The 15,286-nt window shown below is 38.9% G+C and overlaps 1 protein-coding gene across 2 annotated transcripts in view; it reads left to right on the top strand.

Moving 5' to 3' along the window:
- ARHGAP10 (Rho GTPase activating protein 10) overlaps positions 1 to 15,286 on the top strand; it is a 367,040-nt gene that overhangs the window by 314,939 nt on the left and 36,815 nt on the right. For both annotated transcript variants that reach the window (XM_049905921.1, XM_049905919.1), the window contains one exon: positions 7,796 to 7,955. In XM_049905921.1, coding sequence (XP_049761878.1) covers positions 7,796 to 7,955 — 160 coding nt within the window. The remainder of the gene's footprint in view (positions 1 to 7,795; positions 7,956 to 15,286) is intronic.

Here is a 15,286-nt window from a genome sequence, read left to right as displayed (position 1 = left end):
TGTGTTCTTGAAAAAATATGTATTCTTTGCTAATTGCCAGTTGTGTGTGTGTGTGTGCACATGTGTGTAAACTAGATCATAGTATTTGTATTGCTGGTTACAGCTATAGCTTTCTCTCTTTCCTTACAGTTCTGTTATTTGTTGCTTGAGGGTGTATCACTAAGTGCTTTTCTTTTGATTCAGTTATCTTGTCCCTGTACCAATATAAAGTGGTCCTCTTTGTTTCTTATTCAATTTGTTAAGGTCATTATATTTCTTTGGGCTGCTATTTACCTACTATATCCATCTATTATTCTGTTACTGTTTTCAGCCTTTCTTTGTCTTTTTGTTTTAAGCAGTGCTTAAAACATATTGTTGGATTTTAAAAATACATTTGGAGAGTCACTGTCTTTCAGTTGGTGAACTTAATCCATTTATAGTGCTACAGCTGCTAACCAAAGGGTTGGCAGTTCAAATCCGCCAGGTGCTCCTTGGAAACTCTATGGGGCAGTTCTACTCTGTCCTATAGGGTCGCTATGAGTCGGAATTGACTCGACGGCACTAGGGTACTGGGTTATAATTACCATTACATAACGACGTCTGTCATATTCATATTTTTTATTTAATTAATTTTTCCTCTTCTTTCCTGCTTTCTCTTTAATAAATCAAGTGTTATTTTGCTGTTTCCAATGATACATATTTTTGTTTATTTGTTTCTAAGGTGGCTACCCTTATTTTTGAGACTTATACACTCATTCACCTATTGATTTCTTAAACTTAACTGTCTATATTTCTCCTTCCACCCCAATAACAAATAAGTTAATGGACTCTTATGCCCCTCTAGTCTACCAGCCTTGATCATGTTGGTATTTTCTACAATTTTGGTTCTGGATTATTTTGGTTATTTTTTTCCTAGATTTTCTTTCAAGACGACAACAATAGACGTTATCAAAATTAGTCGAACATCCTATATTGCTTGTTTTATTTGAATGCTTGAGGAATTTCTCTAAGAATTTTATCAATATAGGTCTTTGTGTGACAGGCATTTGGAGATTTTTATGTCTGATAGTATTTTTATTATGCTCTCACATTTGAACGACAATTTGGCTGGATATAAAATTCTATGCTAAAATTTATTTTCCTTTAATACTTTAAAAAATTACTTCAGTATCATTCTTTACTTGGTGTTGCTTTTGAAAAGTCTGATGTCAGTCTGGTTCTATTTGGTTTTTTTTCAATCCGATCTGCTCTTTCTGTCTGAATACTTTAATTTTTTCCCTTTTTATTTTATATTTATAAATTTTACAATAATAGGTCTTATATGCATGATTTTTTTATTCCCGTTTGGCACTTTGAGCCCTCTATATTGGGGTCCTTGAAGTTTCTTTATTTTTGAATAATTGGTCATTATTTGTTTAAATATTTCTTCCCCTCATTTTAATTGATCTCTTCTGGGTTCCAGATATTGGCAATTCCACTTATACCTTTATGTTATAAATCTCTGAAGTTTCGTATTTGTTGAATTTGCTATTTAGTTTGCAAGTCCATTTGAAGGTGAATTTTGTATGTGTATGTGCATGGTTATGGTTGGCTGGATCCTTCTTTCCTCCCTTCTTTCCTACTTTTATCTATTCCCTGTCCAGATGTTATCTCCATATAATGCTCATCTACAGGTGGGAAGGGCACAAATGTCAAATCTAGTTCTTTGGGCAAGTTGGGAACTTGGTCATAGATTTTTCGCCTCCATTTACTGTGGAATACTCTTTCCAGCCTCTAGTTCTACATAGAAAGCCTGTTTCTAGTCCCCCTGGCCCATGTCTGGTGTATTGTAGAGCTACAGATCCCACAGGATTTGAATATCTGGCTGGTTCTGCTAGTTTCAATTGGTCTTGGAGCCAGTAGGGCTTTGTCCTTTGCTCTCACTGACCTCTGAGTGTTTCCTTTGTTTCAGTTCCACAGAAATGTTTAACAAGCTTTTGAATGCAGCTATGTATTTTTTTTAAATTTATTTTCTAAACGTTATTTTATTTTGTTGCTGTTGTTGTTGGGCATATGTGGGAGGACATAAATGGGTTTCCACTTAAAAGTTTCGTTGATATCTTGACTGGGATTTTCCTGACTGGCCTGTAGAGTAAGTCTTAGTGGGTTGTTCTATGTGCAGTCATTTTTTTTTCTCAGTAAATCTTTGTTTGATCCTACTGATTAACTATTTGATATTAGAAGCTTTTAAGATTATTCTGACCTGACAGGAAGAGCATCATGTGCCAATGGAGCCAGAAGCAGTAGTCCACAGGTGTCTTCCAATTAATCAGATGTGTGACTGGGAGGTTTCTTGAATTCAACTTATACACCAGATTTTTTTTTTTTCTTTTCTTTTTTCTGTCCTCTTTTCTTTTACTTTTCTTTCTTCCTTTTGATAACACTTAAGCCAGGCTGCTTAAGAGTGGGGAACATGGACTAGCCTTGCTGCTGTGGAGACAGCCCATCTCTGAGGAACAGCAGAAACTTTCTGTAGTTTCTTACCATGTGTTAGGCTAAGTGGAAGAAAAGCAGGGAGGGGATTCAGAGGAGCTCTCTCTGACTTCTTAACCATTAGGAAATCTATTTGAGAGGAACACAAAGAAGAATGAAATTGGGAGGGAAAACTCAAAGCCCCATTCCCTCCAAGAATGCAAAAGCACTTCTATTTATGTTTAATGAATGACCAGGAAGTTGAATGTAAATGGAGAGAATAGTTTGTCATCATCAGAGCATCCAAATTCAATGAACCAGAGTAAAAGTTTATTAATATATTAAAATTAAGGCCATAAAACTCCTCTAAGGGGTTAAGATAGGATAGAATTATCGAGGTTCTGTTCCTCGTTTTTGCTCTAATTTCCTGCCAGTCTTTGAAGATTCTTTTAGTCTACCATGAAAATAAAACATACGTTTATGTATTCCATCTGATAAACCAAACCCACTGCCTTTGAGTCGATTCCGACTCATAGCGACCCTATGGGACAGAGTAGAACTTCCCCATAGAGTTTCCAAGGAGCACCTGGTGGATTTGAACTGCCAACCTCTTGGTTAGCAGCTGTAGCACTTAACCACTACACCACCAGGGTTTCCATAATAATGATAATGATGTTATTGCTTTAAAAAGATGCCTGCTCCTTAAACCTGAAGTTTCTCAATGCTGTCTTATATTTCTACATGTTTTCCTTTGTTCTCTCCATCCCTGCTGTGGCTTTAACTCTACCTATCTGATCCCCAAGTCAATAAAACTATCTCAGACCTCTCTCCTGAGCTCCAGAGTTGTATAACCAACTCTCAAGATATTTTCACTTGGGTTTTCTATTGACTCCTCAAATCCAACATGTCTAAACTTGTTCTTATTATCTCCCATGCCCAATTTGCTCCTTGTTTCTTACTGCCTGTTTGAGCTAATGATTCTCCCATTTATCCAGTTGCCTAAGCTAAGAACTTAAGGGTTATCTTAGGTTCCTTTCTCACCCTTCACATTTATTCACGAAGTTCAAATAACTATAATACCTAAATGTCTTTTGAATCCATTCCCTGGGTCATGCCACTTCATAGCTTAATCCCTGCAATAACTGTTCAGTGCCCATAAAATACATATCCAAAGTGTTATATACAAAGCTCTTCACCCTACTTCATATCCCTGCTTTCTCCTTCTGATCCTGTCCTATAGACAAATCCAACTACTTGCAATTCTGAAAACTGCCACAGTCTATGTGGTCTAGGCTTTCAACCATGATATTTTCTCTACCAGAGGATCTTTGCTTAACAGTCTTGCAACAATTTCTTCCTATTCCTGTTGCTTTACCCCACACATCCTTCACCCCCACCTTGGCAGGTTTGGAAGCTCCTTTCCCTGTGATCTCTAAGCTTCTTGATACAGTGATGTTATAGTACACATTACCTTTTGCTGTTCATGTCTTTACTTGTGTTCTACACTATACTATGAGCATCTTTGGATAAGGGACTGATGCTCCACCTTTATAAGTCAGCATCTGCGATGTGCCTTGTGCATAAATAGAAACTCAGTAAATGCCTACTGAGTGAACAAAAAGGGTTAGAGATATTTGTGCTTAGAAGGAGAGAGGATGAGAATCGGAAAGAGTATGCAGATTTTCTAAGAATACTTTGAGGTTTTTAGATCCTCCCCCCCTTAATTCCCCAAGGCAATGGATTTCTGTACTGATACTCCATGTGACAGCAAGTCCACAATATTTCCTGAAGAATCCTTATTGGCCTGGCACAGCATTGTGCTCTTTAAGGATTACCAAGACGGAGACACGATCTCCACCATCAAAAAACTTATAATGGAGATGGGGATCTAAAGCCAGGTCATGAAACCATCAGATGGCAATGAAATACAAAATTGATTGAGAAAGGAGAGAAGAGGCAGGAAAGGCAGGAATTAAGCTGGATATTTTCTGGTGCTAGTTCTAGTGCATTTTTTATCTTGGATTCTGTTCATAACGAAAGCCCTTTAGTACCATTTTGTTCACTTACTGAAACAATCTTTTTATTTCTAGGTGATTTGTCTGTTATAAAATAGGAGCCCTGGTGACACAGTATTTAAGAGCTCAGCTGCTAACCAAAAAGTTGGCAATTCAAATCCCCTGGCGCTCCTTGGAAACCCTGTGGGGCAGTACTACTCTGTCCTGTAGGGTCGCTGTGATTCAGAATTGGCTCGACAGCAGTGGGTTTGGTTTTTTTGAGTTTTGTTATAGTACCTAAAGAAAGAGGTTGTATGACTACTCAAAAGAAATGCAAGATGAAAATGATGCGAGTATCTGACATTAATTTTCAATCACAAATTAGGATTTAAAATTTTTATTCCAGAAATCACTGAGCAAAAAATTTTAAAAAGTCTTATTATTGCCATCATACTTAAAAAGTAGTCATTTGATTTTTGATGAACCAAAGTTGCAGAGATGGTTATAAGTGTCTAATGTTTATGTGCTTGATGCTAGCATCCCCCCAGATTCAATGATTCTCTCAAGAAGGTAAAATCGTTCCCTAACAGTGAAGGAGAAAGGAGTTGTGTGTGCTTCGAAAATCGGATGAACTATCTTTTTGATCATATTCCCTTTTACCAATATTATTTTAACTTGAGGGTTCAGATTGCGACCATTTGGCAGGAAGGAAGAGAGAAATTCTCCTAATAGAATGTGATTTAATACGTTGAATGGCAGTTTGTGCTGCGTCAGTCTGCTTGGGAGAAGGATTAGAGGAAATGTAGATGAGTTGTGTATCTGGCTGTAAAAGCATTTCAGGCATCTTTTTAAAGTAACATTAGACCTTTGGTCTCTGGTTCCCCACAGTTACTTCTCATTGACAGGTTTCTCCTTGTAGGAATGAGTCAGGGAATAAGCTGGTCCCAGACTGTCATTTGCTAAGGCCTGGGCTGTGTCATGCCCGGCCGCGCAGACAGGGAGACTGAGTGCCAGGATCCGGTCTCCTGAAGCCAGGGAACTGCTTGCGTCTGACTCACTTTTGAGGTTACCCTGTTCTGCTTCAGAACTGATCATATTTTGCTACTTCTAGCCAAGCCCTGAATTGGAAGCTCTAGTGCAGGTACATGTTCAGGGGTTTACTTTTAGACTTTATGCTGGGGTTACATTTGAGACCCTTTTAATTTTAAAGGGAGTTGTTGCCTATGATGGCCAAGGGCCGCAGGGAGGGCCTGGGAAGCCTTGTTGTGCTTGGGCTCATTTGCAGAAAAGAACTGGTTGGAGTTGAGCTATCCAGGCGCAGGGAAAGAGGTAGCCTTTGTTCCAAAGTAGACTGTATTTCAAAAAGAAACTAAATCGAAAGGAAAATCACAGCAGTGGTCCATTCGTGGGTTTTGGTTCGTTTGCCTGAAAATCGGCCCTTCTGTTTGGGGATGAATTACTCCAATTAGCTAAATCCTATTGTGGTAAAGGGCTGTGGAAAAAGTGAATTCATGGAAAGTGGAATAGTAGTATTCTAGACTGTACATTTGAGCAGAGACAGCTCAGAGATTTACAGGGAGACTAAAACCACGGAGAAAGCCTTGCCCACGGATATAGGGTTTATTGCCCAACCCACCATAACCCGACCCCTACTCCTCAACACACTTATGAAAGAAAAAGCTCAGAAAACCTTTTTTTTTTTTACCAGAATCATCTGCATAGGATCATCCGGATACTTTGCTCTAACTGCCACCATAGGAAATTCCTTCTTCTAGCCATCATCACCATCTTTAACTCCTACTTCCCTGAATTCATCTTTTCTAGATCTCCATTTTTAAGATTCTCTATCATATCCTAAGTTGTAAGCTGGGTCAGAGTTAAATAAGAATTATTGTGTACAGTCAGTTTTCAAAATTAGCATCTTGGGATCTAGCTTATTAGGAGTCTGGAATCTTTCTTGTACATCGTGACCAGTAGAATTGAAATCCATCTAAGATGGTCTTCTGAGAGTAAGTTCCTCGCTGTTCCTGGCATTCATTCATACTCTGTTTCTAGGTCTATTGTTGTTAGTTGCTTTCAAGTCAGCTCCAACTCATGGTAACCCCATGTGTGCAGATTAGGACTACATTCCATAAGGTTTTCAAGGCTATGGCCTTTTGGAAGCAGATCGCCAGTCCTTTCTTCGAAGACATCTCTGGGTGCAATTGAAACGCCAACCTTTGAGCTAGCAGTCGAGCACTTAACTATTTACACCACCTCAGGACTCCTTCTAGGATCTAGGACTGATGAAAAATGAAGATTCAATCAGGAGCTTTTGATGTTGGGGCTATGGACTTCCACTTGGTGTTCACTTGCTTCCATGGTATCTTGTTGACCAAATGTTAAGATTAACTACCTGTAAAATCAAGGCTAAACTAGTACCATCTCCATAGCATGCTGCTGCCTCTGCAGGGCACTTCAAAAGAGTAATACTTAATGGGGACTAGGGTTTGGCTAAAGAGCCCAAGCTCTGATGGGTGCTGCTCAGGTGCATTTTATGGTAGCTGGGAGTACCATGGAAGCAAGAAGACCACTTGAGGGAAGCAGCTGTTCTTGTGAGTTCTCTTTTCCACCTCCTGCATTTTCCGCCAGAGCCCATAATGTATATATAAAAAAATGATGCTAAACATATTTCATGAAACAGTCCTCTGTGAAAGCATAAATCACGCAACCCATGGAAAAAAAAAGACTTTTTCATTTTAGTTTAAATTCATCCACTGCAGTCACTACAGGGGCCTGATTCTTGCATAACATCCTCCCTAATTCTCACAGGGAAATGGAAGTTTCTCTAGGACTGGGGAGTTTAATAAGTTGGGCTATTAAATTGCAATCCAACATACCAGCTCAGAAGACAAGGTCCCTTGAGAGTTGTTTAATTTATTAGGCACTAAGTGGGGACTGAGAATGGCTTAAAAAAAAAAAAAAAATCAGGTGACTAGAAAGCAAGAGGTCAGACCCTGCATGGCTGGTGCACAGCTCTTACTTGTCCTTGAGGTTATTGCTGGTTATGACTGTGCTCCTTAGAGATCAGGAAGTCATTGTGGTCGCCATAAAGGGTTTCATCTTCTATTTGATCTGATTTTGATTGTTGTGTTTTCTTGGGGGGAAAACACTCCTCACTGTATTATGTATGATTTATTTTAAGCATTTTTGTTTTTGTTTTTTTAATGCTTTAAAGACAGGACACCCAAATACTCTCAGGCTGACTTATAAATGTAATTTTGGATGTAATTTGGTTGACTAATCAAGTAACACCATGTAATTATTATGAGAGTTGTTTTCTTTTTTTTCTCTGAGTATTTCATTGAAACTTGATGCCCTTTGCTTCCTAGGTGACGGTCCTAACCCTCCCAAGGAGGACACCCCTACCAGCAGTCTAGACTCGCTTTCCTCCCCATCTCCCACAACTGCCACTGTCCATGGGCCTCTTGGACCAGACAGAAACCACCTTCTTACAGATGGGGAGAGCTTTGGGGAATGGGCAGCCACTGCGTAAGTAACTGCGCTTGTCTGGTGCTGAGGGGAGGAGGGCCATGACCTTCTGTATTTTGACGTTCACATTGCGGGGGGTTCTGAAGCTGTTAGATCGGACCATCGTTCTCTAGCCAATGGGCAGAGGGACTGCCAAAGGGAGAAGGATACATAGGATAAAGCCTTTCTTCAGTAATGTCTGCATTCCCAGCAAGGAGGAGCTGGACTGTACTACCTGATCCGGTGTCGGTTCAGCGCACGGTCGTTTTGGGTTGTGCAGAGGAAACTGGTGACTGCTTTACTCTGGCTGCGTTCTCACTAGTTATACAAACTTTTAGGGATATAAGGATGCCTGCACTGTGGTGGATGGACTCTTGAAACTCTGTAGAATGATATTTTAGTTATATGAATGTTAGAGAGCTTGATGCTCGCAGTCTGCTGTTTTACCCCATAGCACCATACATAATCAAGAATTGATGGATAATAAAATAATACTCGTGAAGAGTGTGCTTTTTAGTTCAAGCAGATACAGGAGACCATTTGGGTGGCTCCTGTCCAGAGGCAGAATGAGAAGGCAGGAAGGGACAGGAACTGGTTGAATGGACAGACACAGGAAACAGATGGAAAGGGGGAGTGTGCTCTCACATTATAGAGATAGCAACTAATGTCACATAACAATATGTGTATACATTTGAGTATGAGAAATTAACTTGAGCTGTAAACTTTCACCTAAAGCACAATGGGAAAAAAAAAAAAGAGAAGAATTGATGGATAAAATACCTGGTTTTATCTTCTCAGTTTGGCTTAGTGCCAGGCATGTGCAGATCAACAGGGGTGTATTAGTACAACTAACCCCAAACCCAACCCCCTGCCGTTGAGTAGATTCTTGACTCATCGTGACCCTATAGGACAGAGTAGAGCTGCCCGATAGGGTTCCCAAGGCTGTAAATCTTTACGGAAGCTGACTGCCACATCTTTCTACCATGGAGAAGCTGGTGGGTTCGAACAGCTGACCTTTTGGTTAGCAGCCGAGTGCTTTAACCACTGCACCACCAGGGCTTCTTCTATTAGTACAAATAACACTCATTCCAAAAAGAAAAGAAAATACTGTGGGCCTGGGCTTACTACCTGAGGGTTTGTTTTACAGTGTTGGCTGAGACTGGAGTAAATGCAGATTGGTGGTACTGTGGCATCAGATTTGAAACAAATGCTCAGGGAAGAAATACAAAGCTTCATTAATAATCACGTGGCGTGGCTTGATTAGTCAATCAAATTACATCCAAGATCACATTTATAATTCATTCTGAGAGTATTTTGGTGTCCTGTCTTTAAAGTTTTTTTTTTTTTTTTAACCAAAGTTACTTAAATTATGGGTAATGATGCCATCTAACCATAGCTGGGCATTTGTGGGACTTTAAATGGAATTGGAAAACGTTCCTCACATTACTCAGCTTTTTATAGTTACTTGCTGAATTCACATGAACTCATTATGAACTTATTAAGTATTAAGAGAGGCTGGGAGAAATTTGGTATGCTAAAATTTTGGGGTAGCCAAATTTGAAAACTTTGAAAATCTAAAAATCGAAATGAAATTCCAAGTATAGAAACATTCTCCAGATGAGATTTTTACCCCCCAAGATTATCATACATGTACATTTTATATACTGAAGACTGTGTGTTGTGGATTTAAATTACATAAAGCTCAAATATGCATGTCATTTTTACCATTCTTTTTCCATTCCAGAATAAAAATTCTTTTACCATTCCAGAATAAAAATTCTCTTTCACTTTAGTATTGCAACCAGCAATAACAGTGGTCACATAGAAACCCGGGATCTGTAACCCTAAAGCACTCCTGAGGTGGAACTTGGCCTTTTCTTTTTAATTTTTTAAAATATTTTAGCAAAAACCAGATCCTAATTATTTCTTCCAGGAGGCACTGGAGAATAGTTTAGTCATCCTTCTTCCATAGCGGTTCTGCAGGAAAGTGACATTACAAGCCGCGGTACAGCCAATGCTCAATTCACAACACATCCATGCCTGAAACATGAAGAGCTTGATATTTTGGCCATAATCAAATGAGGAGCGAATCCGCCAGCTTCCTATTCATACAAATTTTAAAATGTCATGGAAAGCACTCCAACCTTGAGAGCCCAAAAAAGGAGGAAAAAATAAGTGACTGAAACAAGCCTGGAAAGGAGATTTTTATTATAATGTAGAAATTGTCCTACTTCAAGAACTTGATTTTTTTCTCTGGATTGAATAAAAAATATATCTGTATTTTTCTTAAGCATAGAGGATGTTTTCTTGTGTGTCTTACAAAGGATTTATTTGTAAGCGTATTTCAGTCGAGACCTGTCATTAAGTTAGGAAGTGCGCTGTTGTACATAGATGAACCCATTGCTGTTGAGAGTAGATTCCGACTCACAGTGACTCTATAGAACAGAGTAGAACTGCCCCATAGGATTTTGAAGGCTATAATCTTTTTTTTTTTTAATTGTGCTTTAGGTGAAAGTTTACAGCTCAAGTTAATTTCTCATACAAAAATTCATACACGTTTTGTTATATAACACTATTTGCAGTCCCCACAGTGTGCAGCACACTTCCCCTTTCCACCCAGGGTTTCCCATGTCCATCCATCCAGCTCCTGTCCCTTCCTGCTTTCTCATCCTGCCTTCAGACAGGAGCTGCCCTTTTGGTTTCCTGTATCTGCTTAAACTAAGAAGCACACTCTTCATGAGTATTATTTTATGTTTTATAGTCCAGTCTAATTTTTGTTTGAAGAGTGGCCTTCAGGAATGGTTTTAGTTCTGGGTTAACAGAGTGTCCAGGGACCACGGCTTCGGGGGTTCCTCCAGTCTCAGTCACACCATTAAGTCTAGCCTTTTTATGTAAATTTGAGTTCTGTACCATCTGGGACTCTCTCTTGTGTACCCTGTCAGGGCGATCATTGGTGGTAGCCAGGCACCATCTAGTTCTTCTGGTCTCAGGCTGATGGAATCTCTGGTTTAAATGGACCTTTTGTCTCTCGGGCTAATATTTTCCTTGCGTCTTTGGTGTTCTTCATTCTCCTTTGCTCTAAGTGGGTTGTGACCAGCTGATGCATCTTGGATGGGCTCTTGCAAGCTTTCAAGACCCCAGATGTCACTCACCAAAGTGGGATACAGAACATTTTCTTAAACATTGTTATGCCAATTGACCTAGAAGTCCCCCAAAACCATGGTCCCCAGCCCCAGCTACTCTGTCCCTCGAAGTGTTTGGTTGTGTTCAAGAAACTTCTTAGCTTTTGGTTTAGCCCAGTTGTGCTGACTTGCCCTGTATTGTGTGTTGTCTTTCCCTTCACCTAAGATGAATCCTCCTCTCCCCACTCCCCATCCTTGTAACCATCAAAGAATGTTTTCTTCTATGTTTAAACCTTTTCTTGAGTTCTTTTAATAGTGGTCTCATACCATATTTGCCCTTTTGCAACTGATTTCACTCAGCATAATGCCCTCCACATTCATCCATGTCGTGAGATATTTCACGGATTTATCATTGTTCTTTATTCTTGTGTAGTATTCCATTGTGTGTATGTACCATAATTTGTTTATCTGTTCATCTGTTGATGGGCACCTAGATTTTTTCCATCTTTTTGCTATTGTGAACAGTGCTGCAGTGAACATTGGTGTGCGTATATCTATTTGTGTGAGGGCTCTTATTTCTCTAGGATGTATTACAAGGAATGGGATTGCTGGATCATATGGTACTTCTGTTTCTAGCTTTTTAAGGAAGTGCCAAATTGATTTCCAAAGTGGTTGTACCAATTTACATTCCCACCAGCAGTGCATAAGTGTTTCAGTCTCTCTGCAACCTCTCCAACATTTATTATTTTGTGTTTTTTGGACTAATGCCAGCCTTTTTGGAGTAAGATGGTATCTCATTGTAGTTTTGATTTGTATGTCCCCAGTGGCTAATGATCGTGAACTTTTCCTCATGTATCTGTTAGCCTCCTGAATGTCTTCTTTGGTGAAATGTCTGTCTGTATCCTTTGCCTATTTTTAATTGGATTATTTGTCTTTTTGTTGTTGAGGTATTGCAGTATCTTGTAGATTCTAGAGATTAGACACTGATCGAATATGTCACAGCCAAATTTTTTTTCCTAGTCTGTAGGTCGTCTGTTGACTATTTTGGTGAAGTCTTTGGATGAGCCTAAGTGTTTGATTTTTAGGAGCTCTCAGTTATCTAGTTTCTTTTCTGGTGTTTGTGCACTATTAGCTATGTTTTATATTCTGTTTATGCCATGTATTAGGGCTCCTAGTGTTGTCCCTGTTTTTCCTTGTATGATTTTTATGGATTTAGATTTTATATTTAGGTCTTTGATCCATTTTGAGTTAGTTTTTGTACATGTTGTGTGGCACGAGCCTTGTCCCATTTTCTTTGCAGGTGGATATCCAGTTATGCCAGCACCATTTGTTAAAGAGACTGTCTTTTTCCCAACTGACTTTGGGCCTTTGTCAAATATCAGCTGCTCATAGGTGGCTAAATTTAAGTCTGGATTCTCAGTTCTGTTCCATTGGTCTATGTATCTGCTGTTGTACCAGTACTAAGCTTTGTTGATTACTGTGGCAGTATAATAGGTTCTAAAATCAGGTAGTGTGAGGCCTCCCACTTTAACTTTCTTCTTCCGTAATGCTTTACTTATCCAGGACCTCTCCTTTCCATACCAAGTTGGCGATTTGTTTCTCCATCTCATTAAAAAATATCATTGGAATTCGGATCGGGATTTCATTGTATCTGTAGATTGCTTTGGTAGAATTGACATTTTCACAATGTTGATCTTCCTATCCATGAGCAAGGTGTTTTTCCACTTATGTAGGTCTCTTTTAGTTTCTTGCAGCAGCATCTTGTAGTTTTCTTTGTATAGGTCTTTTAAGTCTCTGGTTAGATTTATTGCTAACTATTTATCTTCTTGGGGGCTATCATAAATGGTATTGATTTGGCGATTTCCTTTTTGATGTTCTTTTTTTTTGGTGTAGAGGAATCCAACAGATGTTCGTATGCTTATCTTGTATCCTGATTCTCTGCTGAACTCTTCTATTAGTTGCAGTAGTTTTCTGGTGGTTTCTTTAGGGTTTTCTGTGTATAAGATCATATCATGAAAAATAGGGATACTTTTACTTCTTCCTTACCAATTTGGATGCCCTTTCTTTCTTTTTCTTGCCTTATTGCTCTGGCTAGGACCTCCAGCACAGTGTTGAATGAGAGTGGTGATAAAGGACATCCTTGTCTGGTTCCTGTTCTCAAGGGGAATGCTTTCAGACTGTCCATTTGGGATAATGGTGGTTGTTGGCTTTGTATAAATGACTTTTATTACATCAAGGAATTTCCCTTCTATGCCTATTTTGCTGAGAGTTTTTATCATGAATGGGTGTTGCACTTTGTCAAATGCCGTTTCTGCATCGATTGATAAGATAATGTCCTTCTTGTCTTTTGTTTTATTTATGTGCTAGATTATGATGATTGTTTTTCTGATGTTGAGCCATCCCTGCATACCTGCTATGAATCTCACTTGGTCAGGATGAATTATTTTTTTGATATGTTGTTGAATTCTATTGGCTAGAATTTTGTTGAGGATTTTTACATCTATGTTCATGAGGGATATTGGTCTGTAATTTTCTTTGTTTCGTGGTGTCTTTACCTGGTTTTGGTATCAGGATTTTGGTGGCGTCATAGAATGAGTTTGGGAGTATTTCATTGTTTTCTATGCTCTGAAATACTAATGGTGTTAACTCTTCTCCAAAAGTTTGGTAGAATTCTCCAGTGAAGCCATCAGGGCCAGGACTTTTTTTTGTTGTTGAGATTTTTTTAATTACCTCTTCAATCTCTTCTTTTGTTATAGTCTTATTTAGTTTTTCTACCTTGGTTTGTGTTAGTTTAGGTAGGTAGTACATTTCTAGAAATTTGTTTCCTCTAGGTTTTCAAGTTTGTTGGAGTACAATTTTTCATAGTATTCTGTTTTGACTGTTTTAATTTCAGTTGGGTCTGTTGTGATAGCACCCATCTTATTTCTTATTTGGGTTATTTGCTTCCTCCCCTGTTTTTCTTTTGTCAGTTTGGCCAGTGGTTTATCGATTTTGTTGATCTTTTCAAAGAACCAGCTTTTGGTCTTGTTAAGTCAGTTGCTTTTCTATCCTCTATTTCATTTATTTCTGCTCTAATTTTTATTATTTCCTTTCTTCTGATGCCCGAGGGCTTCTTTTGCTGCCCTCTTTCTGTTTGTTGGAGTTGTAAGATTAATGTTTTGATTTTAGCCCTTTCTTCTTTTTGAATGTGTGCATTTGTTGCTATAAATTGACCTCTGAACACTGCTTTTGCTGTGTCCCAAAGGTTCTGGTAGGGTGTGTTTTCATTCTCATTTAATTCTATGAACTACTTCATTCCGTCTTTGATTTCTTTGATAACCCAGTAGTTTTAGAGCAAGATGTGGTTCAGTTTCCATGTATTTGATTTTTTCCCCTGCTTTTTCTGTTTTTGATTTCTACTTTTACAGCTGTATGATCAGAAAAGATGCTTTGTGATATTTCACTGTTTTGGATTCTGTTAAGGCTTGCTTTGTGGCATCACATGTGGTCTCTTCTAGAGAATGTTCCATGTGTGTTGGAAAAGAAAGTATAGTTGGCTGCTTTTGTTTAGAGTGTTCTGAATATGTCTGTGAGATCAAGTTGATTGATTGTGGCATTTAGGTCTTCTGTGTCTTTATTGAGCTTCCTTCTCAATGTTCTGTCCTTCACTGAGAGTGATATGTTGAAGTCTCCTACTACCAAGGCTGTAATCTTTACAGAAGCAGACATCCACATCTTTCTCCCATGGAGTGGCTGGTAAGTTCGAACTGCAGGCCTTTTGATTAGCAGCCGAGTGCTTAATCATTGCAACACCAGTGCTCCTGGATATAGATGAGCACTCTGCAAAATAGGAGATCCTTGGTGGCACAGATGGTTAGGAGCTTAACTACTAACTGAAAGGTTGGTGGCTAGAACCCACCCAGATGCACCTCTGAAGAAAGGCCTGGTGATCTGCTCCCGAGAGGTTACAACCTTGAAAATCCTATGGAGCACAGCTGTACTCTGGCATGCATAGGGTCGCCATGAATCTGAATATATTCAACTGGTTTGAATTTTTAGTTAAGCAAGTACACATCTAATCTTTCTCCCACCCCCAGCTACATCGTAAAATTCTTAATGATAAGAATTGGTCTTATATGCTTTGAAAATTTCTGTGATATTGACATAAAAAAATAGTTACTAGTAAATATTTTTATTTCCCATTTTAATTATTATGTATTTATAAGAATACTTTCCTTTTGGAAGTCCTCA

Source organism: Elephas maximus, chromosome 13 (genome assembly GCF_024166365.1).
Source record: "Elephas maximus indicus isolate mEleMax1 chromosome 13, mEleMax1 primary haplotype, whole genome shotgun sequence".
Taxonomy (NCBI): Eukaryota; Metazoa; Chordata; class Mammalia; order Proboscidea; family Elephantidae; genus Elephas; species Elephas maximus.
Note: the sequence above shows the minus strand (reverse complement) of the source record. Positions and strands in the feature narration are given on the sequence as shown.